The 19663-nt window shown below is 45.3% G+C and overlaps 1 protein-coding gene across 4 annotated transcripts; it reads left to right on the forward strand.

Annotated features, from left to right (window-relative positions):
- Positions 1-1511: 1511 nt before the first annotated feature.
- mia3 (MIA SH3 domain ER export factor 3) lies at positions 1512-19643 on the forward strand. Of its 4 annotated transcripts, none has more exons than XM_029124936.2 (28): positions 1512-1862; positions 2797-2930; positions 3033-3119; positions 3239-6119; positions 6337-6642; positions 6742-6875; positions 8824-8955; positions 9103-9124; positions 9973-10061; positions 10179-10256; positions 10411-10521; positions 11084-11155; positions 11304-11408; positions 11637-11759; positions 12178-12256; positions 12392-12444; positions 12539-12629; positions 12734-12872; positions 13058-13256; positions 13373-13440; positions 13716-13804; positions 14447-14560; positions 15846-15917; positions 16178-16224; positions 16502-16567; positions 17268-17574; positions 17932-18162; positions 18202-19643. In XM_029124936.2, exons 1-28 carry the CDS (start codon positions 1742-1744, stop codon positions 18393-18395), a joined length of 6144 nt encoding a protein of 2047 aa, XP_028980769.2. In that variant the 5' UTR covers positions 1512-1741; the 3' UTR covers positions 18396-19643. The 4 variants fall into 4 exon arrangements, with proteins under 4 accessions (XP_028980769.2, XP_034152692.1, XP_028980768.2 ...); XM_034296801.1 differs by having other exon boundaries at positions 3239-3730; positions 3803-6119; positions 17932-19643; XM_029124935.2 differs by having other exon boundaries at positions 17932-19643.
- Positions 19644-19663: the final 20 nt, after the last annotated feature.

Genomic DNA, 19663 nt, shown 5'->3' on the forward strand with positions numbered 1-19663 from the left:
GAACCTAATACTTCAATTCGATTTTGATCAGAAGATTTTCTGGGTGTGCCTTTAACCTTAACACACATGCTTAACCGATTCGTTTTTTTCAAAAATGTTTACTCAACTAAATTTCTCTGATATTTTGATTGTAAGGTCAAGCCGTTAAATGACAATTACTGTACATGCATTTTTTGTTCTTCTGCACCAAGCGGGGCCACAATTCTGCCGGACACTTCATGTATTACCTTATATGTTGTAATTTATTGATCTCTTCCCTATTCCATTGTACATGGTGTTCTTGGTTTATGCATTACTGACCCTATACATTCCCATGCAGTTGTTATGCCTTTGACCAGGTTCTTATTTTCGAGGAGAATTGGTCCTAATCAACTTGTCTGCTTAAATGCTGCCTTGCCTACGGTGGTCTGGTAGTCCAAGCCACTACCTCCAGTGCACATTTTAGCATTGGAACCTGGCCAATAAACTGTTCTTCAAGCAAAAAAACAATGTTGACAGATTCCTGTTTTCCTGTTCAAGTAATCCCACACAGCTTCACTTGTATTGGGGTTGGAGCTCTCAAGTTAAGTCCAAATTGTCTATGCAGATTGTTTGGGGTCATTATCCTGTTGAAGATAATGTTTTCTGCCAATCTGTTTTGTAAGTGTTCTTCTCACATGACACATGTTTTTGGTGCCAGATTGCATTGCTTCAAGCTAAGCAAGATTTCTTTCAGTTCTTCAAGGAATTTACGTTTGAGTACTGGTCACCAGATGCTCAAACGTGTTTTATTTGTTTTATTTCTATCTTCAACTTGCCCTGTTTCTACCAAATTATGTATGATATCTTTTATCCCTAACAGATGCTTCCCAGGAAGCCAACATGTAAAGTGGTTGACATGTTCAAATTTTCGGAGATACTGAATTTGGGATTTTCATTAGTTGTCAGTTATAATCATCACAATTAAAATAAATAAACATTTGAAATATATCAGTCTGTGTGTTATGAATGAATATAATATACAAGTTTCACTTTTGTAATTACTGAAATAAATCAACTTCTTTATGATATTCTAATTTTATGACCAGCACCTGTATCTGTGATCTCCAGGACAACACATTTTTTTTTATTGTATTCGTGTTTATTTTTATTAAGTCCTCCAGTGTTGTATGAGCATAAGAGCAGTGTTTTATTAGATAAATAGCTTTAAGAAACAGTTCTGGATGCCTAAGACTTTCGAAAATATAATAGCCCAGCCAGCCAGGACTTTAATGGGCCGTGAATGTAAGAGTCCTGTCTTTGAAAAGCTGAATTACAAGGCCGCACAATTCTGATCTTTTCAAATGAGATACTTTTCACACGCTTTTCTGATTGGTCAAAATTGACTTCGTTTGTTTGTTTGTTTTGGTATCCAGTACCTAACATACGACACACACGCTCTAAATAGGCAGTTGTCACATAGGAACATTTCATGGGCGATTCGAATGGGAAATAGGGTACACTTGTATGTAAACTTGGAAGGTTGAGCTATAATAAAAAATTATTAAAGTCTAATGAAAACGCTTCTTGCGTTCCAATTTCACATATTAAATTATGCAGTCTGGTCGCATGGCCTTGCTTTGTAATGTTTGTTCATGTATGCCCAGATTTTGATATTTGACTCCACGTTCAACATCCTGCTAGTTTCTCCCGCATTGGATTTGCTGACGTGTCGGCCTCGTCTGCTCATGCTCGAGCAGAACCAGCCAGCCCAACTGCCGACATGGCTGTGAATTTTGCTCATGTATACTTTTTTATTTTATTTATTCAGAACTTACTAACAAAAGCCGCAGCCGAAAAGAGATTCTCTGACTTTAAAAGATGTGCGGACGAGGAATGCAGTAGTAAGTACCTAACGCTACCCTCACGCGAACTTTCAGGATGCTTCTTTCCATCGTTCTACGGCAATGTACTCTCCCGACCTCATCCCAAATCATGCAATGAAACGTAGTACTGTAGTTGGCTAGCCATAAACCGGCGTTATCTTTGACCTGTTGCAGTTTGAAAGGGATTCACTCCTCTAACCTAGAAATCAAAGGGCTGCCGTTAGTATTCTTATCAGTGCGAAATTTGCATGAGATTATGTGGCATCCAACTCGATAGAGAAACGGCTAGGATACCTTTCTCTGTTGAAGCCGAAGCCTAGTTTTGCTACTGGCTAGCCTGATCCTGGAGATGGCTAACGTTAGCCTCGCTACCAACTTTGTTTTTGTAGTGAATAGCGAAGCGTGTAGTTTGCACTCAAATGTAATAAAGGTGTTGTGCGTATGCTACTATAGCTACTTATTTTAATTCAAAGCCAGTATCTCTCCCGGCTTCATGACAAGGGCAGTGTTTACCGTTTCGAACCACAACATCGCCTGCCATTTGAGTTGGCAGTATTCTAGTTAGGCTAGCTGGCTGCCGTACGTTACCATACACACAATATATATTTGTTGTTGGCTTGCTCTATCTAGCTAATTAACCGTATAGTAAACGATCCTTAAAAATGTAGGACTTCCGTGTTGGCAAATAGATGAATTGTTAGTCTGGCAGGAGAAAGCAGATTGAACAAGACTTAACTACGTTAGTGAGTGACACACCACGCATATTAAATTGAGTCCATAATGGGGGAAAAAAACTCGAAAATACACGAAGAACTTAATCAAAATAACTAGATCAAGTGCAGTTGCCTAGGTCATTGGCTGGAATGTTGTGGTAGGGGTGAAAAATTGTACCCCTACCAGAAAACAGACAAAAAAAAATCACGACTGATTTGTTGTTCCTTGCTCTCCCTAGTGCTCCTGTGTCGGGGGAAAGCATCAAATGATTTCGTGGGACCAGACTGTCGGTTCCTGTCTTTTAAAAAAGGAGAAACAATTTATGTCTACTATAAACTCTCAGGCAGAAGGACTGATATATGGGCGGGGAGTGTAAGTATGAGTCAATATTTAATCCTACAAAAACACTGCAGTCTAGAAAGAATATTAGGTATTTTCAGTTTCATTAACGTTATGCTTTCCTTTTTAAACTAGGTTGGGAACCGCTTTGGGTACTTTCATAAGGACCTGCTTGCAATCAATCACATATACACTGATAAAGAATTGGAGATTCCTGCAGAGGTAGGTCAATAATTGTTTTTAAAATGAAATGCGTCCTCTCTTAAGAAATTATCTGAAATTCTTGAAATATTTTCTGAACTGGATAATATGATTGAAACAATGTTTTTTGTTTTTTTCAGGAAACCGACTTTGTTTGTTTTGACACTGGATACGATAAGTTTGACAATTATGACATTGATTCATTGTTAGTCTCCTCCTTGTTGTTAAGTGACCTCGAAGAATCTGTGAAAGAAAGTGTGGAGACATTAGATCTAATCCAAAGTTCTGTGAGCTCCACAGTGGATACGGAAGTGACTCTATTAGAAAAAAAGGAGATTGATAGTGCAGTTCTTGAAGACATTAAAGAGGTTGTTTCAGATCAGGTTTCAGTGGTTGTTCCAGATCAGGTTTCAGCGGTTGTTCCAGATCAGGTTTCAGCGGTTGTTCCAGATCAGGTTTCAGCGGTTGTTCCAGATCAGGTTTCAGCGGTTGTGCCTGATCCGGATTCTGAGGTTGCGCCTGATCCGGATTCTGAGGTTGCGCCTGATCCGGATTCTGAGGTTGCGCCTGATCCGGATTCTGAGGTTGCGCCTGATCCGGATTCTGAGGTTGCGCCTGATCCGGATTCTGAGGTTGCGCCTGATCCGGATTCTGAGGTTGCGCCTGATCCGGATTCTGAGGTTGCGCCTGATCCGGATTCTGAGGTTGAGTCCTCTCATCCTGAAACCATTCTAGAAACTCTTGATACAGTAGATGATTCCAGCCTAGTAGATGATTCTGGCCCGGTAGTTAGATCCAGTACAGTAGATGATTCTGGCCCGGTAGTTAGATCTGGCTCAGTAGATGATTCCGGCCCGGTAGTTGGACCCGGCTCAGTAGATGATTCCGGCCCGGTAGTTGGACCCGGCTCAGTAGATGATTCGGGCCCGGTAGTTGGACCCGGCTCATTAGATGATTCCGGCCCGGTAGTTGGACCCGGCTCAGTAGATGATTCCGGCCCGGTAGTTGGACCCGGCTCAGTAGATGATTCCGGCCCGGTAGTTGGACCCGGCTCAGTAGATGATTCCGGCCCGGTAGTTGGACCCGGCTCAGTAGATGATTCCGGCCCGGTAGTTGGACCCGGCTCAGTAGATGATTCCGGCCCGGTAGTTGGATCCGGTTCAGTAGATGATTCCGGCCTGGTAGTTGGATCCGGTTCAGTAGTTGATCCCAGAGCTGAGGAGTTGATGGATGAACTTCAGAAAGAAAAGCAGAAGACAGAGCCTCCTGTGCCAGCCAGTGTTGTTGATCCAGAGAAAGGTGATACCAAAGAAAGCCTTTCAGAACCTCTGTCTGTGGATCCTGTGTTGGATAATGCAGCAGATATTATTTCAGAAGGCAGAATTTTGCCTAAATTGAAGACTACTCTCGGAGCAACTTTTGATGCTGTCACCACTGATGACGAGGACACATGGAAGGTGACTCCATATGATGAAGAAGACAAGAAAAGTACAGAGTTTGATTATCAACAGGATAAGGACAGTGATTATCATCTTAGGGAAACTCCATTGCTGGCTTTTTCTGAAGAACGTTCTAATTTAAAACAAAAGATAACTCCAGATTCTGATCAGGAAGATGGTTCATCAGAAATTGCTGACCAGAACTCCAACGACAAGAACATGTGGTCTTCATTTGGTGATACAGTTTTTAAAATTGTCAGTGGAGGAGAAAGAACACCTCATGTTCCTGGTTCAGAGGAAGAGGATGATGAGGATGAGGACGAAGAAGGAAAAATTACAACAGAAAATCTTCCAAAAATTGAAAAATCGAAAGAGAATATACAGCTTCTAACCAACGACCCAGAAAAGGAGCCAGAGGAAACAGAGCAGTTAGTCATTGAGAAACCTGTAGATGTAAATTTTGGGGAGGGGGCTTTGAAGGCGTCTGACAAGGAATCTCAGATGTTACTGTTTGAGGAGGAGTCGGAAGAGGAGGACATTAAACCTTCAACACCACCTGCTGATGAGGTCATTCCTTTTGAAAATACGGAGGAAGCTTCAGTAGAAAAACTAAGTTTGAATGACAACCCAGTACCTAAACAGCTCACACAAACTGAAATTCTCTCAGACTTTGATAGTAATGCTAAGGAAGTTGATCAGAAATCAGTTGTTGAAGAACTCCCCATAAAGGAAAAGGCATCAAGGGATTTCTCACAAGTAGAGAATAAATTGAAGCTAGGTGACACAATGCTTTCCAGGCAATTTAAAGAACTTAAGGCCCCGGATCAAACTGAAAACACAGAGAGCCATCAAGGACTCCCCATAGAGGAAGAGGAGGGGGATGTCATAGATGATATGGAGAATGAGGAAGAGTTGTTAGAAGATGAAAATGCAGCATTGTCTGCATCCATTGATGATAAGTACAAAGAAAGTACATCTGAATACGAGTCGGAGCAACCCAGCCGTGATAACGAAGTTTTATTTAGCGATGAAGCCAAGGAGGCTCATGACATAGTACCTGAAGATTATGACACAGACAAATATTTAGAAAGCACAAGCTTGGATCAAAGCCTCACACCCCCACTAGAAGGCAAAGTTTGGGATCCCGTTCCAGAGCCGGAGTACAGCGATGACGTTCTGAGGCTGACTCTGCTGCGTGACCACTTCAGCGAAGACAAAATGGAGAGCTTGCAGAAGATTCTGGGCCTTCAGCACCTGTTCAGGCTGGAGTTCCTGTTCTCTGACTTGGAGCAGGAACTGAAGGCTGCCCGGCTATCACAGACCAACACCAGTGAGGACATTGATAAGGCATTGGAGGCCATTCTGGAAGCCTCCGAGACCCCCATCTTGGACGAGGTTGAGAGGATGCTGGACACCCGGGACAATGCAGACCAGCAGGTGGAGGCCGGCGAGTTTGACGAGGAAGCAGCCGTTTTGGACGACTTCCAAGAGTTGGCGTTCACCCTACGTCAGAAGTATTCAGCAGCCAGTGACAGTGCTCCCTTGGCAGCAGGCAGGGAACAAGGCCGACACCCTGACACAGGTAAATATTGGAAGGGATTAAGCAGTGACATTAATAAACTTTGAAAATGTCATATAGTGCAAGTGACATAATACCTGAATGTTTGGTTTGCACGATAAAACAAATATGACAAAGTAAATGGTGCTGACAGTACAAAACCACACCCGTGAATGCCCATTTAGATTGCAAAGAAGTTAAAATGTGCTTACTGTTTGAACCTCTCTGAATGTTTTAAAAGAGAAGGGCATGCCTGATGACTTGGGGGAGGAAAAGTCGTTCCCGCTTCTTCCAGAGGACAATGATGAGGAAAACATCACTGTGACAGAGACGCGTGAAGAAACTAAAGCACCAGAGGAGAAGCCTGACCATGATGAAGGCCTCAGCAGACCAGATATGGGCTTTGAAGAGGATGTGGGGCATTTTAACCGAAACAAAGACAATCAACCAAGCTTTAAAACTCCAGAAGAAATTCAGAGAGGCCCTCAACCTATTTTGGAAAATACATTAGACGTGGGACTTGTTGATATGGAGAACCCTTCTGCCAGTGTGTGTTCCTTCCATTTCATCTATGTTTGAGATTATAGCAAAGGTTAGATTAATTGTCTGAAAATTAATTAACCTAATACATTGCTGTATTGTCCAGGATTTCCAGAGACGCCTCCTGTTTCTGATTTCCATGAAGAAGAGCAGAGTGGTTCATCATTCTCTTCAGTAATAATATTCTCTGGTAGTGTCCTCGCGCTAGTTTATGAATACCTTGGAATATATGCTGTTACGGTAAGTTCCTTAATTTACTTCTGATTTCATTAAGTCTGAACTGTTCACACGATCTGAATTGAGTGATTATAAGTTAAATGTGGAATGTAGTTTATGTTGCCTGATTATTGGTGGGACAATGGATAGTTTTTTAAATATATGTATTTTTTTCCCAGTCAGCTTTTTGCTTTTAATTCAACATGTTGATGTTTTGCCGATTGGAAAAATTTGTCGCGTTTCATGTGACGTCATTACGTCGCAGGTTCCGCATGTTCCTTCCCCCTTATTTGTTGACGTGTTCTAATCAAGTGAAGTCTGAAGTTCAGTGACCATCTCTGCCGGTGTGTTGCCTGTTGACTGGGGCATATAGTACACCGCTGCTCGTTGTATATGGCTTCTTTCTGTTTGTGCATTGCTCCTGGAAAGTAAAATAGTCGCGTTCAAATCTCCAAAAGGAGGAGAAGTTCAGCTCTGGGTAGATTCTGTAGATATTAACGTCACTTGAAGTGCTGGCGGAGCAGGCGGCGGGCTAACGCTGTAGCCTGTTTGAAAGCTTATAGCGTACCTAACCGTTATCGGTATAACGTTAAACGGGCCTCTGTGGTCAGACAACCACGACGAGGAGATCTCCTCGAGTAGTGAAGCTACGTTGGTTGGTTTGTAAAACGACGATTTTCACGTTTCCCGCAAGACCCTTACGTACCACGTTAGCCAAACAGGGTAGCTAGTTAGCTTACCTGAAGTTCGATTGACAGTTCAGCCAGAGCACAGAGTATTGCACACCTCTTTAGTTCACCGGTTTGAATGGATTCGGACGAAACAACGTTCCCAATAATGGACGAATCTGACCAACTGTCCGTGTTTTACGCCTTATTTATAACGGAACTTCAAGCTGTAAGTAATGTTGCTAGTTGGCTGTTCATTCTGGGACTGTTATTGTAGAGACTAACTTGTTGCTGTCTTTGAAAAGCTATGTAGTAAGATAGCTTATGTAAGACTTTCCTACTAATTTGCAGCTTTAAAGAGTTGTGGACTGGTGCTGATTTTCTACCTTGTGCAGCCAAAATATCTCTTTGTTTCAGTGTTCGCAAAGTGGAAGTCCTCCTCATAAATAATGTTCTCCGATTCGTCCTGTGTCTGTAGTGCTCAGATCCAGAGAGGTCTTCGAGCTGTATCCTCTGATAGCTTCCCCCAGAAATCTGTCTAACATGCGTGTTATGTGGTGTTTTGGATTGCACTCTGTAGTTCAGGTCTAAGTGATTGGCCCTAGGTTAAATAATCATCTGTTTGTTTACTGGCCACTATTGAAGGTTGAAAGGGCACATTATGCAATCTGGCTCACTCTAAATCCTTTCAAACTAGTGCTTAATTTTGTTTGTTTGATCTAAATCCCAGTTTTTCACTGTGGTGACTTGCCTGTTATACCATAGGGCAGAGTCTCCACGTTTGGTCAGTGCTGCGACGTGAGGCCAGTCCAGTTCCCGTTCATAAGATAAGGTTAAGGCAGATTTGCTTTTAATTGATTTTGGTGAACCAACTCAGGCTTGAGAATGTTTCCAAGTCCGATTGGATTTGCTCTGAAGACGTGCGTGTTTTGCATTAACTTGCGTCAATTTAAGGTCACAGTGTGGCTACGTCTGTAGAATGTGGTGGCTGCGTCGGTAGAATGTGGTGCCTGCAACTCCAGGGTTGCGGGTTTGTTTTTCAGGGGAAATGTGCAAAGGTGCCTAAACTCACCACTGTCAATGTCTCTGGATAAAAACGTCTGCTAAATATCTACAGTGTAAATGACTGCGTGCGTACGGTGGGATTGGCCAGTCTTTTAACCAGAGCACTACTGTTGCACTACTGTTGCACTACTGTTGCACTACTGTTGCACTACTGTTGCACTACTGTTGCCGGATGTATTCATTGGATCTGAAATATGTGCTGTGCTGAACTGACACTGGTTGGACCTGTTTCTCCCCAGATGATTCAGTGTCTGCCGGAGGAATGGAAGCCCGGTCCAGACTTCTACGGGGTGTCCTGGGAGCCCGTGGTGGTCACCGCCTGTGCCGGGTTGGTCGGCTTTCTCTTCCTCTTCTGGAGGAGTGTTCTTTCTGTGAGTCGTTGTTGAGCGGACATCGCTTTCAAGGTTTCCTCATCTGATTGCGTTATGGATGTATTGCATGCTGCTGTTGGGTAGGCTGTTCTTTGTGTGGGTTTTGTTAACCAGTGTTGCACTGTCTGTTCCCTGTCTCACTCACAGGTCAAGAGCAAGTCATATCTAAGTAAGTTCTGCCTCTCTGTGGCTGTATGTGGTACATAGTGAATCCTCATTTACCTACTGACATGGGTCTTGGGGTTGGGTTATTTGGAGATAAATGAAGTATTCGCACCCACAAATCAACACAATGGCAATATTTACAAAAACTAATTATGAGAATTATGTAATATCTGCTGGGGTTTTTCCATTTTATGATGTGTGCTATGTTATTTCATGTACTTATATCAGTTTTTGGATGTTCCTTAGTTTTTTTGTATCATTTTTTCATTGTATGGAAAAAAGAATGGCTGTTCAAAGCCCACAACAATGATTAAACCACATGAGTAAACAATTTGAGTCCTGGGAGAGAAGAAAATGTAACCAAAGAATGTTTTGCCATTCAGATGTTTTCTATTAGTGTTTCCTCTTAGTAGGGATTCTGTACCTTATATAAGACTACAGAGTTTACTAAATTTCTACTGGAAAGATCTTCTACCAGGTCGGCGTAGTCTGCTCTCTAAAACAAATTACATGTAGAAGTGTCATGGGAAAGCTTTTTAACATCCCAGTAGACAGTTCTCATTTTAGCATAATTGCTTACTGCTACACAAAGTGGTAGGGAAACGAGCATGGACGCCTGCATGCATGGTACAGGTACTGCTGCAACAGTTTAGAACCCTGGCACCATGGAAAACTACAAATCCCTGTTTCCTTCTGTGTTCTAAGCATTCTGGGACATTGAATGCAACGCTGTCTGTAATGGATAATACCTGTTATTGCTATCAATGTAAAATTGTGGCTATTCTTTTATCACCCAGTCCTTATGTCTGGGCCTAAAATGTCTGACTTTATACCCTTCGTCATTTTATTTAGCTTCTGAAAAAGAAATGATTGACAAAATGAGGAATCTTGAACAAGAGAAGAAGGAGATACTTCAAAAGGTTGCTGAACTGCAGCAACAGGTGAGTTTCAGAATCTTTTTTGTTACCACGGACCGTGGGCACAGACCGTGGGCACAGACCGTGGGCACCAGGAAGGAAAACATCTTAATCATGCATGTCTGCGGGGTTTCCTCTCAGGGCGAAGAACTCAAAGAACAGCAAGAGCTGTCTGAGAAATCTTCCAGCTCATCCCTTCAGAAGATCCGGGAACTAGAGGTAGGCCTCTATGGATAATTACCATGATCTGGATGGAGGCATCTGATTCAAAGTTACAATGTAAATCTTAGTTTGTTTACTGATATTTTGTTTTTTTTATATTTTCTATTAAGTTTCTATTAACTATTAGCTTTTTTCAATTTCTCTTACATAGAGTCTGGTACAAGAGATGGAGAGACAAAATGAGCGCCTGAAAGAGGAGAAGAACTTGCTCTCCAAAAACTTTGATGAAGAGCGAACCAACGCTGCCAAACATGAAGACCAGGTGAGCAGTTTGAGTGATTAGCCAAAATGTAGTTGTAAGACCATTTACTTTCCATTACTTTATTTCGTTCTGGGAATTAATTGTACTGTCCCATTTGGAAATACTTATTTTAAAATACATGATCGTATGTTAATTACATATCTCAGTCTGACGTATAAAAACGGCCAATTCATGTATATTTTGACATGTGTGTACGTGTTGATCAAACCAAATATATGTTTATAACATTGTTGTGGAAAGTTGTATTTTTCAGCAGTGCAAATAGTTTGGTTCACAAAATGTGCTAATTCACTACAACTACCACAATCCATTGCACCATCAGTTTCCTTGTCAGACAGATAGGCACAAAAAAATGTGAGTGCTAGCTTATTGCTTCATGTGGTATCACTTTCAGACAATGCTTCCAGTTAACTTATAGGTGGTTTCGGAAATCTTGACAATATGACATTACTCTGAAGAATTCCCCAGGTCGGATCGTGAATGCAGCAAATTTTAGCGAGTAACAAGCTGACTTGTTGCGGGAGTCGTGGTTGTCATTTGTGCTAAATATCTTTGCCCATAGATATCCGAAATGGACAAAACCATTGAGAAGTTGAAGCACAGCAGGAAGAAGACACAGGATGCCCTGTTGAAGGTATGTGTCGGTCACCCTGGACAATGTAATCATGACAGAAGGATGCAAGCCTCTACAATGTGTTTTATGTAAATATTGTATACTGACGTTCAGTGATTTATCTATTTTGGAAACCATTATTATTTTTTTATCCTTTTGGTTCCTCCAGGCGACTGTTCGGATTGACGAGGCCAAGCTGCGCGAGGATGCGCGAAGCATTCAGCACCAGGTCCTGGAGAAGGACATCACCTGTCTGAGGGAGGAGAACCAATCAGTGAGTACCGGCATGGACCCGCTTGTCTCACCTTCAAGCCTTCGACGTTGTGCAGGGCCTCTTCCGGGCCTGTTCCGAGCCTGCCATGGCACCCGGAGAGACAGACAAGGGGGAACCTATGCATCCCTTTACCCACGTCTTAAAGCCCACTGGCATCAATCTGTTTTCTTTCCCCGATAACCCGGGTAAACCTGGGCTTTCTGATGCGCTACTGTCCTCCTCTTCCAGCTGCAACGTGCTGCCAAGTCCTGGGAGGAGAAGCACAGGGAGATGAGTGAGCAGATCAGGGCTTACCAGAAGTCCCAGAAAGAGCTGGAGGACTCAGTGGCTCAGAAGGACCACAACATAGAGGCAAGTTGGTCACTTGGTTTTACACTGCCGTGGTGGTCAGCAACACTTAAAGATACATGTCCTGGAGGTTATGTAAAGGCTTCTGTGGGGCACCCAGAAGTTATTCAAATGTTTTAAGGGGAGTCTAGTTTGGTTCAAATGTCAAAGCTTAGAATCTGTGTTAACTCTTCTACAAACAACATTCCAAAAAGTTCCCTCTGCCACAGAGAACATGGCTGTAACCACGCAGGGCAAACTTGGAAAAACCTCTCTTAAAGGTCCTGCTGAATCCCTTCCTGTTTCTGCCTGCTCAGTTGATTCTGTTGTGGAAGAAACTTGGCCCCTGTGTCCAGGCTGATTACAGTCTGGGAATTCTCTGTGGTCAATTGCAGGGGAGTTCGGTTTAGTGTATTGCTGACTGTTCCCTTCCTCTGGGCAGGTTTTGTCTGACCTCCTAGGAGACCTGGAGGCCTGCGATGACCTAAAAGGAGGCGTTTCCAATGGCGACGCATCCAATGGTAGTGTGTCCTATTAGCTTTGCCGATTGTCTTAGTAACCCTCCAAACATCTAAATGTCATCCCACGGATATAGTTGTCAAGGACACGGGAATCTGAGTAACATGATGTGTTTGGAATTGTCTGGTCCGTTTCAGACAAGCAGGCCGTCATCCGAAACCGTGTCAAGCAAATGATGGATGTCTCAAGGGTAAGACGGACCGGTGTCTCTCACAAATACTGACGCTCAGGAACGGGAAGTGTAGACGCCCGCGCTAACGCTTATCATACGACACGTTCCCCAGGTCCAGACCACTCTGTCTGTAGTGGAAGAGGAGCGCGATCGCTTCATGACCAAGCTGCTCAATGAAGAGAAGGCCCGGAAACAGCTGGAAGGTACCGCACGCCCAGCTTCAAGTCCCGGTGGCTAGAATTTGATCCGTTTGATGTGCGTCTCTCCTCTTGGTCTTTGTCTTAACCCTGTACGACTGTCACCACAGAACAATACCAGAAGCTTGAGCACGAGATCTTGGTGGTGAAAGGTAGCAAAAACCACCTGGAGAACCAGTACAAGACCTTGCAACAGAAGAACGAGATCATGACTGAGATGTACCAGCAGAAGGAGAATGCTCTGCAGCAGTGAGTAGAACCTGGGCTCTGTTGAGTTGTGTTGTGTCTTCAGGGTTCGAAGTCGTGTTATGTCTTGAGGGTTTGTAGTCCACGGCCCCACAGAAATTAAAACAATGCATTCTGGGATGCATCCGTTTTGAGTGTATTGAGGTTTTCAAATGTCCAACGAAGCTTGCGCTGGGTTTGCTTTGCAGGAAGCTCACAAAGGAGGAGTTTGAGCGGCGCAACAAGGAGGTCATGCTGACGGAGGTGGACGGTAAAGCCATGGAGGCTGAGGAGGAACTCAAGGTGTGCCGGAGGCGCATCAAGGAGATCCAGGAAGAGCTGAAACAGACGGAGAAGTCCTACAAAGCCCAGATCATTGAACAGGAGCAGAAATCACACGAGAACTGGGTATGTAGAAAACGACAGCCCTTTCGTCTTCTGCACTGTGGACAGGAACATGTTTCTCTCTGCGGCGTCATTTGAATGGACAGGGGATGTGAAACGTCTTTGGTCCTTCCCTCCAGGTGATGGCACGGGCTGCAGAGCGCGCTCTGTTGGATGAGAAGAAGGAAACCACTAACCTCCGCAACAGGCAAGTACCGCAACACTGCTGCTACAGCACTGCTGCTGGAGTGCTACTGTGACACTACCACAGCACTGCTGCTGGAGTGCTACTGTGACACTACCACAGCACTGCTGCTGGAGTGCTACTGTGACACTACCACAGCACTGCTGCTGGAGTGCTACTATGACACTACCACAGCACTGCTGCTGGAGTGCTACTATGACACTACCACAGCACTGCCAGCAGAATACTACTATGAAAAGTTTTGGATTCACATCTGTATGCTGTTTTGTTTTTCACAGACTGACAGAGATGTCCAGCAAGCTGAATGAGCTCCGCAGGCCTCTGTTCAAGCCCACACCTGGAATGGCTTCCATGCCCCTCCGAAGAGGTATGAACCAATCCCTCGCTTGTCATTATGTGCTGGTGGCTGGTGTATCTGGGCAAACTTTCAGTATGCTGCAGATGGAAATGAAAAGGGCGAACTGGGTAGCTTAGGGCTCTAGACAGTTGGGCCAGTAATCTTAAGGTTGTTGGTTCTAACCCCAGAGCTGACAAGGTGATTTTAAATGAGTTGCTATCAATTTTTATTTTATTTTTAAGAGTAGAGCTGATATTTCTACATTATACTGAGTACGATAAATGTCCCACACTTATGTTTGGTCTTATGCTTAAATTGATCGAAGAGAGAAAGTGGGAGACTGAGGAAGTGCTAAAATTGCCATGTAGTTACAGTGAGACCCATTCTGCAGGGGTGTATTTTCCCCAGAGGTGGGGGCTTTGACCGCTAGGCCATCCGTGTTTTTATCTAAACAATCTGTGATGTTCCAGCCTCCGGAACAGGCCCACGTGTTCTCTGATTTGACCGGTTCTGGCCCGTTACTATGTCTGTTGGATTTCAGGTGTTTCTTACCTGTACTGTTGGGTACCTGCCCTGTCTGCAGTTGATGCTGTGAAGCTGGACAGCCTGGCCACTCTGTTTGGTTGTGTGCTGTGTGTTGTTGAAAGGTTGTTAAATGGTTTGGTTTGACAGGTGATTCGTACGGGCCCTCGCCCGTCAGCGGAGGTGCCCCGTCCCCCCCTCTCATGATCGAAGGTCCTGGCCGCCCCCCGTCAGCCCCTGTTGGGCGGAGGAATGAGCCCTATGGTGAGTCTCCAGCACCCCCCCCCCCCCCCGTACCGACTGATTGGCCGAGGAGCGTCGTACCTTGGCCAATCAGATCTCTGGTTCTTAACCCTGACATTCCCGGCTCATTTCCCCCTCCACCTTTCCTCACTTTCTTTCCTTGCCTTCCCCGTGGCAATTCATTTCCCCCTCCACCTTTCCTCACTTTCTTTCCTTGCCTTCCCCGTGGCAATTCATTTCCCCCTCCACCTTTCCTCACTTTCTTTCCTTGCCTTCCCCGTGGCAATTCATTTCCCCCTCCACCTTTCCTCACTTTCTTTCCTTGCCTTCCCCGTGGCAATTCATTTCCTCCTCCGTCTGACCTGCTCCTAGTTGGTTCCCACCTCTGGCCATTTCTTCTACTTCCTTTTCTACATCCTTTTTCTTATGTTTATCTGATTTTAGTTCCTATGTTATTTTGGTATCTGGTGACAAGCATTAACATCTCTTGTTCTCCCCCTTTCTACACAGGGTTTATGTGTAGGAGATCCTGCACTTTCTCACGCTACTTTGGATTAACCTCTCTTTTGCATTCCTCCTCTTTAAGGACCATTGTGATTGTGGTGTTGTTGATGACATTTAATTAAACATGTTTGTGAGGTTGTGATGTGAGGGGCAACCACAGAGAAGGATAGAGCTGTCATTTTTCTATCAGTGCCATTATGGGTCGCTCCATTATGGCATCTGTTCTGGCGGGGGTCGCTCCATTGAGGCTCTCCTTGTTTTAGAAGCCCATTTCAGTAAAATGCAGGGTGCCTCCTGATGACCCAGGTGATGTGATTACCGACTGGGTTGCCAGATTTGGAAGTAACACACACACAACTGCATTGGAAAGATGTGCTGGCAAGTTTTCTCCTGGTTTTCTTTTCACCGTCAGATGCTCTCGTCCAGAGAGACTTGCAGTTAATTGCATAGTTAAGTCCTCTAGACGTCGTCACAGAAACCTGTTAGGAGAGTCACTGTTTCTACCAAATGTGTTAGAAATGTAACTTTTTATTTTATTTATGGATGTCGGCCAAATCATCCGTGTTCTAGTTGAATAGTGATGTCCTAACGGGATGACTCGACCAGACCTTTTCCTCAGACTGTGAATAGACCGGAGCGGCTGAAAATAGCTCCCAGGTCAACATGAACCTGTAACGTGAAGCGCATGGGCTTTAGTCTGTTGGCTCCTGGCAGCCAGGAGGGTCCGGGAGGATTTGAGAAGATGGCAGCGTTAATGTTAGCTGTGGAAATGCCACGGTGACCGTGTCTTTGTGTTCAACAGGACCGCGGCCTCCGTCTGACCCCCACGGCCGTTACCTCCCTGACCACAACCACCCTGTGGCGGCTAGACCTGGTAGGGTTGATACCGGACTGCACCCTTTAATCCAACAGCTCTTCTGACCATGTCACGGTGGAGGTTCATGATTGGTGCTGCGGTGAACCACGTGACGCTGCTGCTGCTTGTCCCATTAAGAATCACCCATACTAGCATACAGATGTCACTTCAGCATTTGGTCTAGTATAGGCTACTTTTACAGCTTATGGTATCAGTGGTTTGTGTGCTTTGGTGTTGATCATTTTAAGTTACATTGTTACCCTCTGCTGTGCCTTTAGACCCCAGTGGCCCACGGACGTCCTCTCCAAGCAATCTGGACGGCTCGGTAAGTTCCCGTAGATTTGCCTCTGATCTCCAACGGCTCGTTTCCTCAGCGCGTCCCAACATCAGGGCCGTGAAAGTAGCCGAGGAACGTTTCAAAGACACGCCCGCGTTCTCACAGATGCACTCTCTCCCCCTGTTCCCTCGGTGTGTGTGTGTGTCTGTGTGTGTCTGTGTGTGTCTGTGTGTGTCTGTGTGTGTCTGTGTGTGTCTGTGTGTGTCTGTGTGTGTCTGTGTGTGTGTCTGTGTGTGTGTGTGTGTGTGTGTGTGTGTGTGTGAAGGTGAGCATTCCTTTAGAGGCAACGTCCCAATCCAAGGCACAGGCCTCCTCTGAGAACCCAGAGGCAGTGAGTATGGTGTGGGGGGAGGGGGCGGGCGATGCCTGGGGGGGCACACTGGTACTGCTCTGGATGATGGGTTGGGTTCACCTCTGCCACACCTCCAGTGAGTTCATGAAGGGCACAGAAATCCCAGCTCCTCAACGCTTCTCACCAAGCTCACGTTTAAACTCGAATCACACTTGGAATTTGGTTCACCCAGAATTGACCCCAACCCTGACGTTTAGGCACAGGATCATTGGCTGGAAGGGCGGGCAGCGGGGCTAGCTGGCTTCCCCGGGTTGTTCACTGTTGGTTGGGTGTAATAATGCCTCGTGATGTTTCCTTACATGTTCCCTACATAACAAGCCCCCCCCCCATGTGGATGCATGGTTTTTAAATTGCTGCTATTAAGAGGGGAGTGTGTTTGAGGTTGAGGCTTTGTGGACACTGGACTACTTTCTCGCACTAACGCTGTGGGTTGATGAGGTTCTCCTTTCTGTTTTAGTCCCAGGACTACGTTGCTCGCCCTAACGCTGTGGGTTGATGAGGTTCTCCTTTCTGTTTTAGTCCCAGGACTACGTTGCTTGCCCTAACGCTGTGGGTTGATGAGGTTCTCCTTTCTGTTTTAGTCCCAGGACTACGTTGCTTGCCCTAACGCTGTGGGTTGATGAGGTTCTCCTTTCTGATTTAGCCTCACCCCTCACTGTTTTTGTGGTTGTTCTTCCAGAACTCTGGACCTCAGGGCCCAGTCCCCATGCTGGTGTCCCCCATCAGCTCCGGCCTCGTCAGACCGCTCCTCAGGCCTCCCTCCGGGCCGGGCTACCGTCCTCCCCCCGGCCCCGGGCCCCACCTGCCACCCCCGCCACCCTTCATGTACAGACAGCCCAACGGACCCCCAGGCATGATGCTCCCCGGAGCCCCGCCCCCTAACGGACACCCTCCTGGTCCCATGATGCCGCTGGGGCAGCGGCCTCCACCCCTCGGTGTCTATGGACCCCCTCCTCCTCAGTACGGACCCATGCCTCCCCCATTTGGTAGGTTGTGGACCCAGGCCTCCCCCTCTGCCGCCGCCTCCTCCGATGTAGCCATTAATGGAAAAGTGTGGAAAATAATGTAGATTACGCTTGTAGACACTGCTTCTATTCAACTATAGAATATGATCTGTCATATTGGTAGTTGTATGGACGCAATAGTGTTTCATCAGAGACTTTTATTGTCGAGGATTGTGTCTGTATAATTTCATTGTTACTACAGTTTGTCACTGGGAGCGTTAACATACTATTGTTATCTTTAATACTTTATTTGTAATTTCTTTATTTTGACACTATTTTGAAAACCAGATCAAAGGTTTTCATCCTGAAATGTTTCTGGGTGTCCCGTCTTCCTCCCAGGAGTGCGTGGTGGCCCCTTGATGCCCCGCCCTACGGGACCCCCGCGACCCTACAGCCAGTATGGACCACGCGACCACTCCATCCCACCCCAGAACCTACCCCCTGGAACGGGCCCGTACCCTCCCCAGGGCAGCCCCAGAGACCTCCCTGGGCCGCCCCCACAGGGGCATGACTTTTCGGCCGACCCCCGGGGTCAGGGGCATGACTACAGCTCCCAGCAGCCCCCCCAGGGTCAGGGGCAAGACTACAGCTCCCAGCAGCCCCCCCAGGGTCAGGGGCAAGACTACAGCTCCCAGCAGCCCCCCCAGGGTCAGGGGCAAGGCTACAGCTCCCAGCAGCCCCCCCAGGGTCAGGGGCAAGACTACAGCTCCCAGCAGCCCCCCCAGGGTCAGGGGCAAGGCTACAGCTCCCAGCAGCCCCCCCAGGCCCAGGACTCTGACAACCGCAGCATGACCGAGCCTTAGATACCTGCAGACGTGTACCCCACCCCCCCCCCCCAGCCCCACCTAATCTACAGTGATGTCTTCTTATTCCCCTTACCTGTAGATGTAATCTGGCTGAAAAAAGGATGTTGTTCGCAAACGACCGAAATGTTTGAAAAGCTAGGTTCACTATTAAAGTGTCATAGGATCAATGTCTTAAATTCTGTGTCTGAAACGTGTGTGTGTGTTTTGTGTGAGTGTGTGAGTGAGTGTGTGTGTGTCTCTGAAACGTGTGTATGTATATATGACTGTCTTGAAGAAGCATAGTAGCTGAGGCTGTCAGACTGCAAGGCCTACTGTGCAATAACAATTTTTATTGTATGCCTGAGGATTTTCAGCTTTTGTTTTTTAAGGTTTGATGATAATGTATTTGGAGAGACTACCACATTGATTTTTGTATTGATTTCGCAATGTTACCTTGGTTTCCTGTGGAAATTATTTAAAATAAAGGGGTGGGTGGGGATAGAGTATTGGGGTTGCTTGATTGATCATTTCAAAACATTATCTTACCACTGTTCCTTAATCTGTCATTATAGCTGAAGGAAACTGTGTACATTGAAGGTCAGATGTAACTTATTTTACTATGTTCTTAGAGGATTTTATTAATAAAGCTGGTACAAAGATAATGCATTATAATATCAATAGTTGATGTAGGACAAGACAGGAGACCCATTTAGTTTAAATGTTTTGACATTTGCTTAATGTTTTTCTGGTGTGGGCATATTACGTGTCTAAAGCCATGTAGATCTAGTGCCAGTCTTTAAATGTTTGTCACTTTAGGTTTTTACTTTAAATTTCAGGGATATATTACAACTTTAAATTTTTATCAATAATGAACAAACCTGCCCTATTTCGTGCATGTGATTAAATACAACAATTGCATTACATTTTATATCACAGCGTTTTGAGAATGTATGCCCCTGTGGGAAATCTATTTTTAACACTGAAGGTCACAGACTTTTGTACCGACAGCCACGATTGCGGCAATTTGAACACTTGACTGTTTATGAATGGCGTGTCCAGGATGTTTTGCAGTATTCACAGGTCATATGAACATCTGTAGTTTTCATCTGCTCTCTCTGTCTGTGATGTAGAAAATAACGTGGCTCTGTGTTAAGGACAGTAAGAGCGTTCTAGGCTTTGATGATAGTCTGGTCTGACGTTATCCCCTGATCTTCAACGACAGCGCAGGTTTAATAAACAAGGGTTGCCCTCCCATTTTTCACATTGTTCCAGCTCTGAGTGACTTC

Source organism: Esox lucius, chromosome 14, assembly GCF_011004845.1.
Source record: "Esox lucius isolate fEsoLuc1 chromosome 14, fEsoLuc1.pri, whole genome shotgun sequence".
NCBI classification, from domain to species: Eukaryota; Metazoa; Chordata; class Actinopteri; order Esociformes; family Esocidae; genus Esox; species Esox lucius.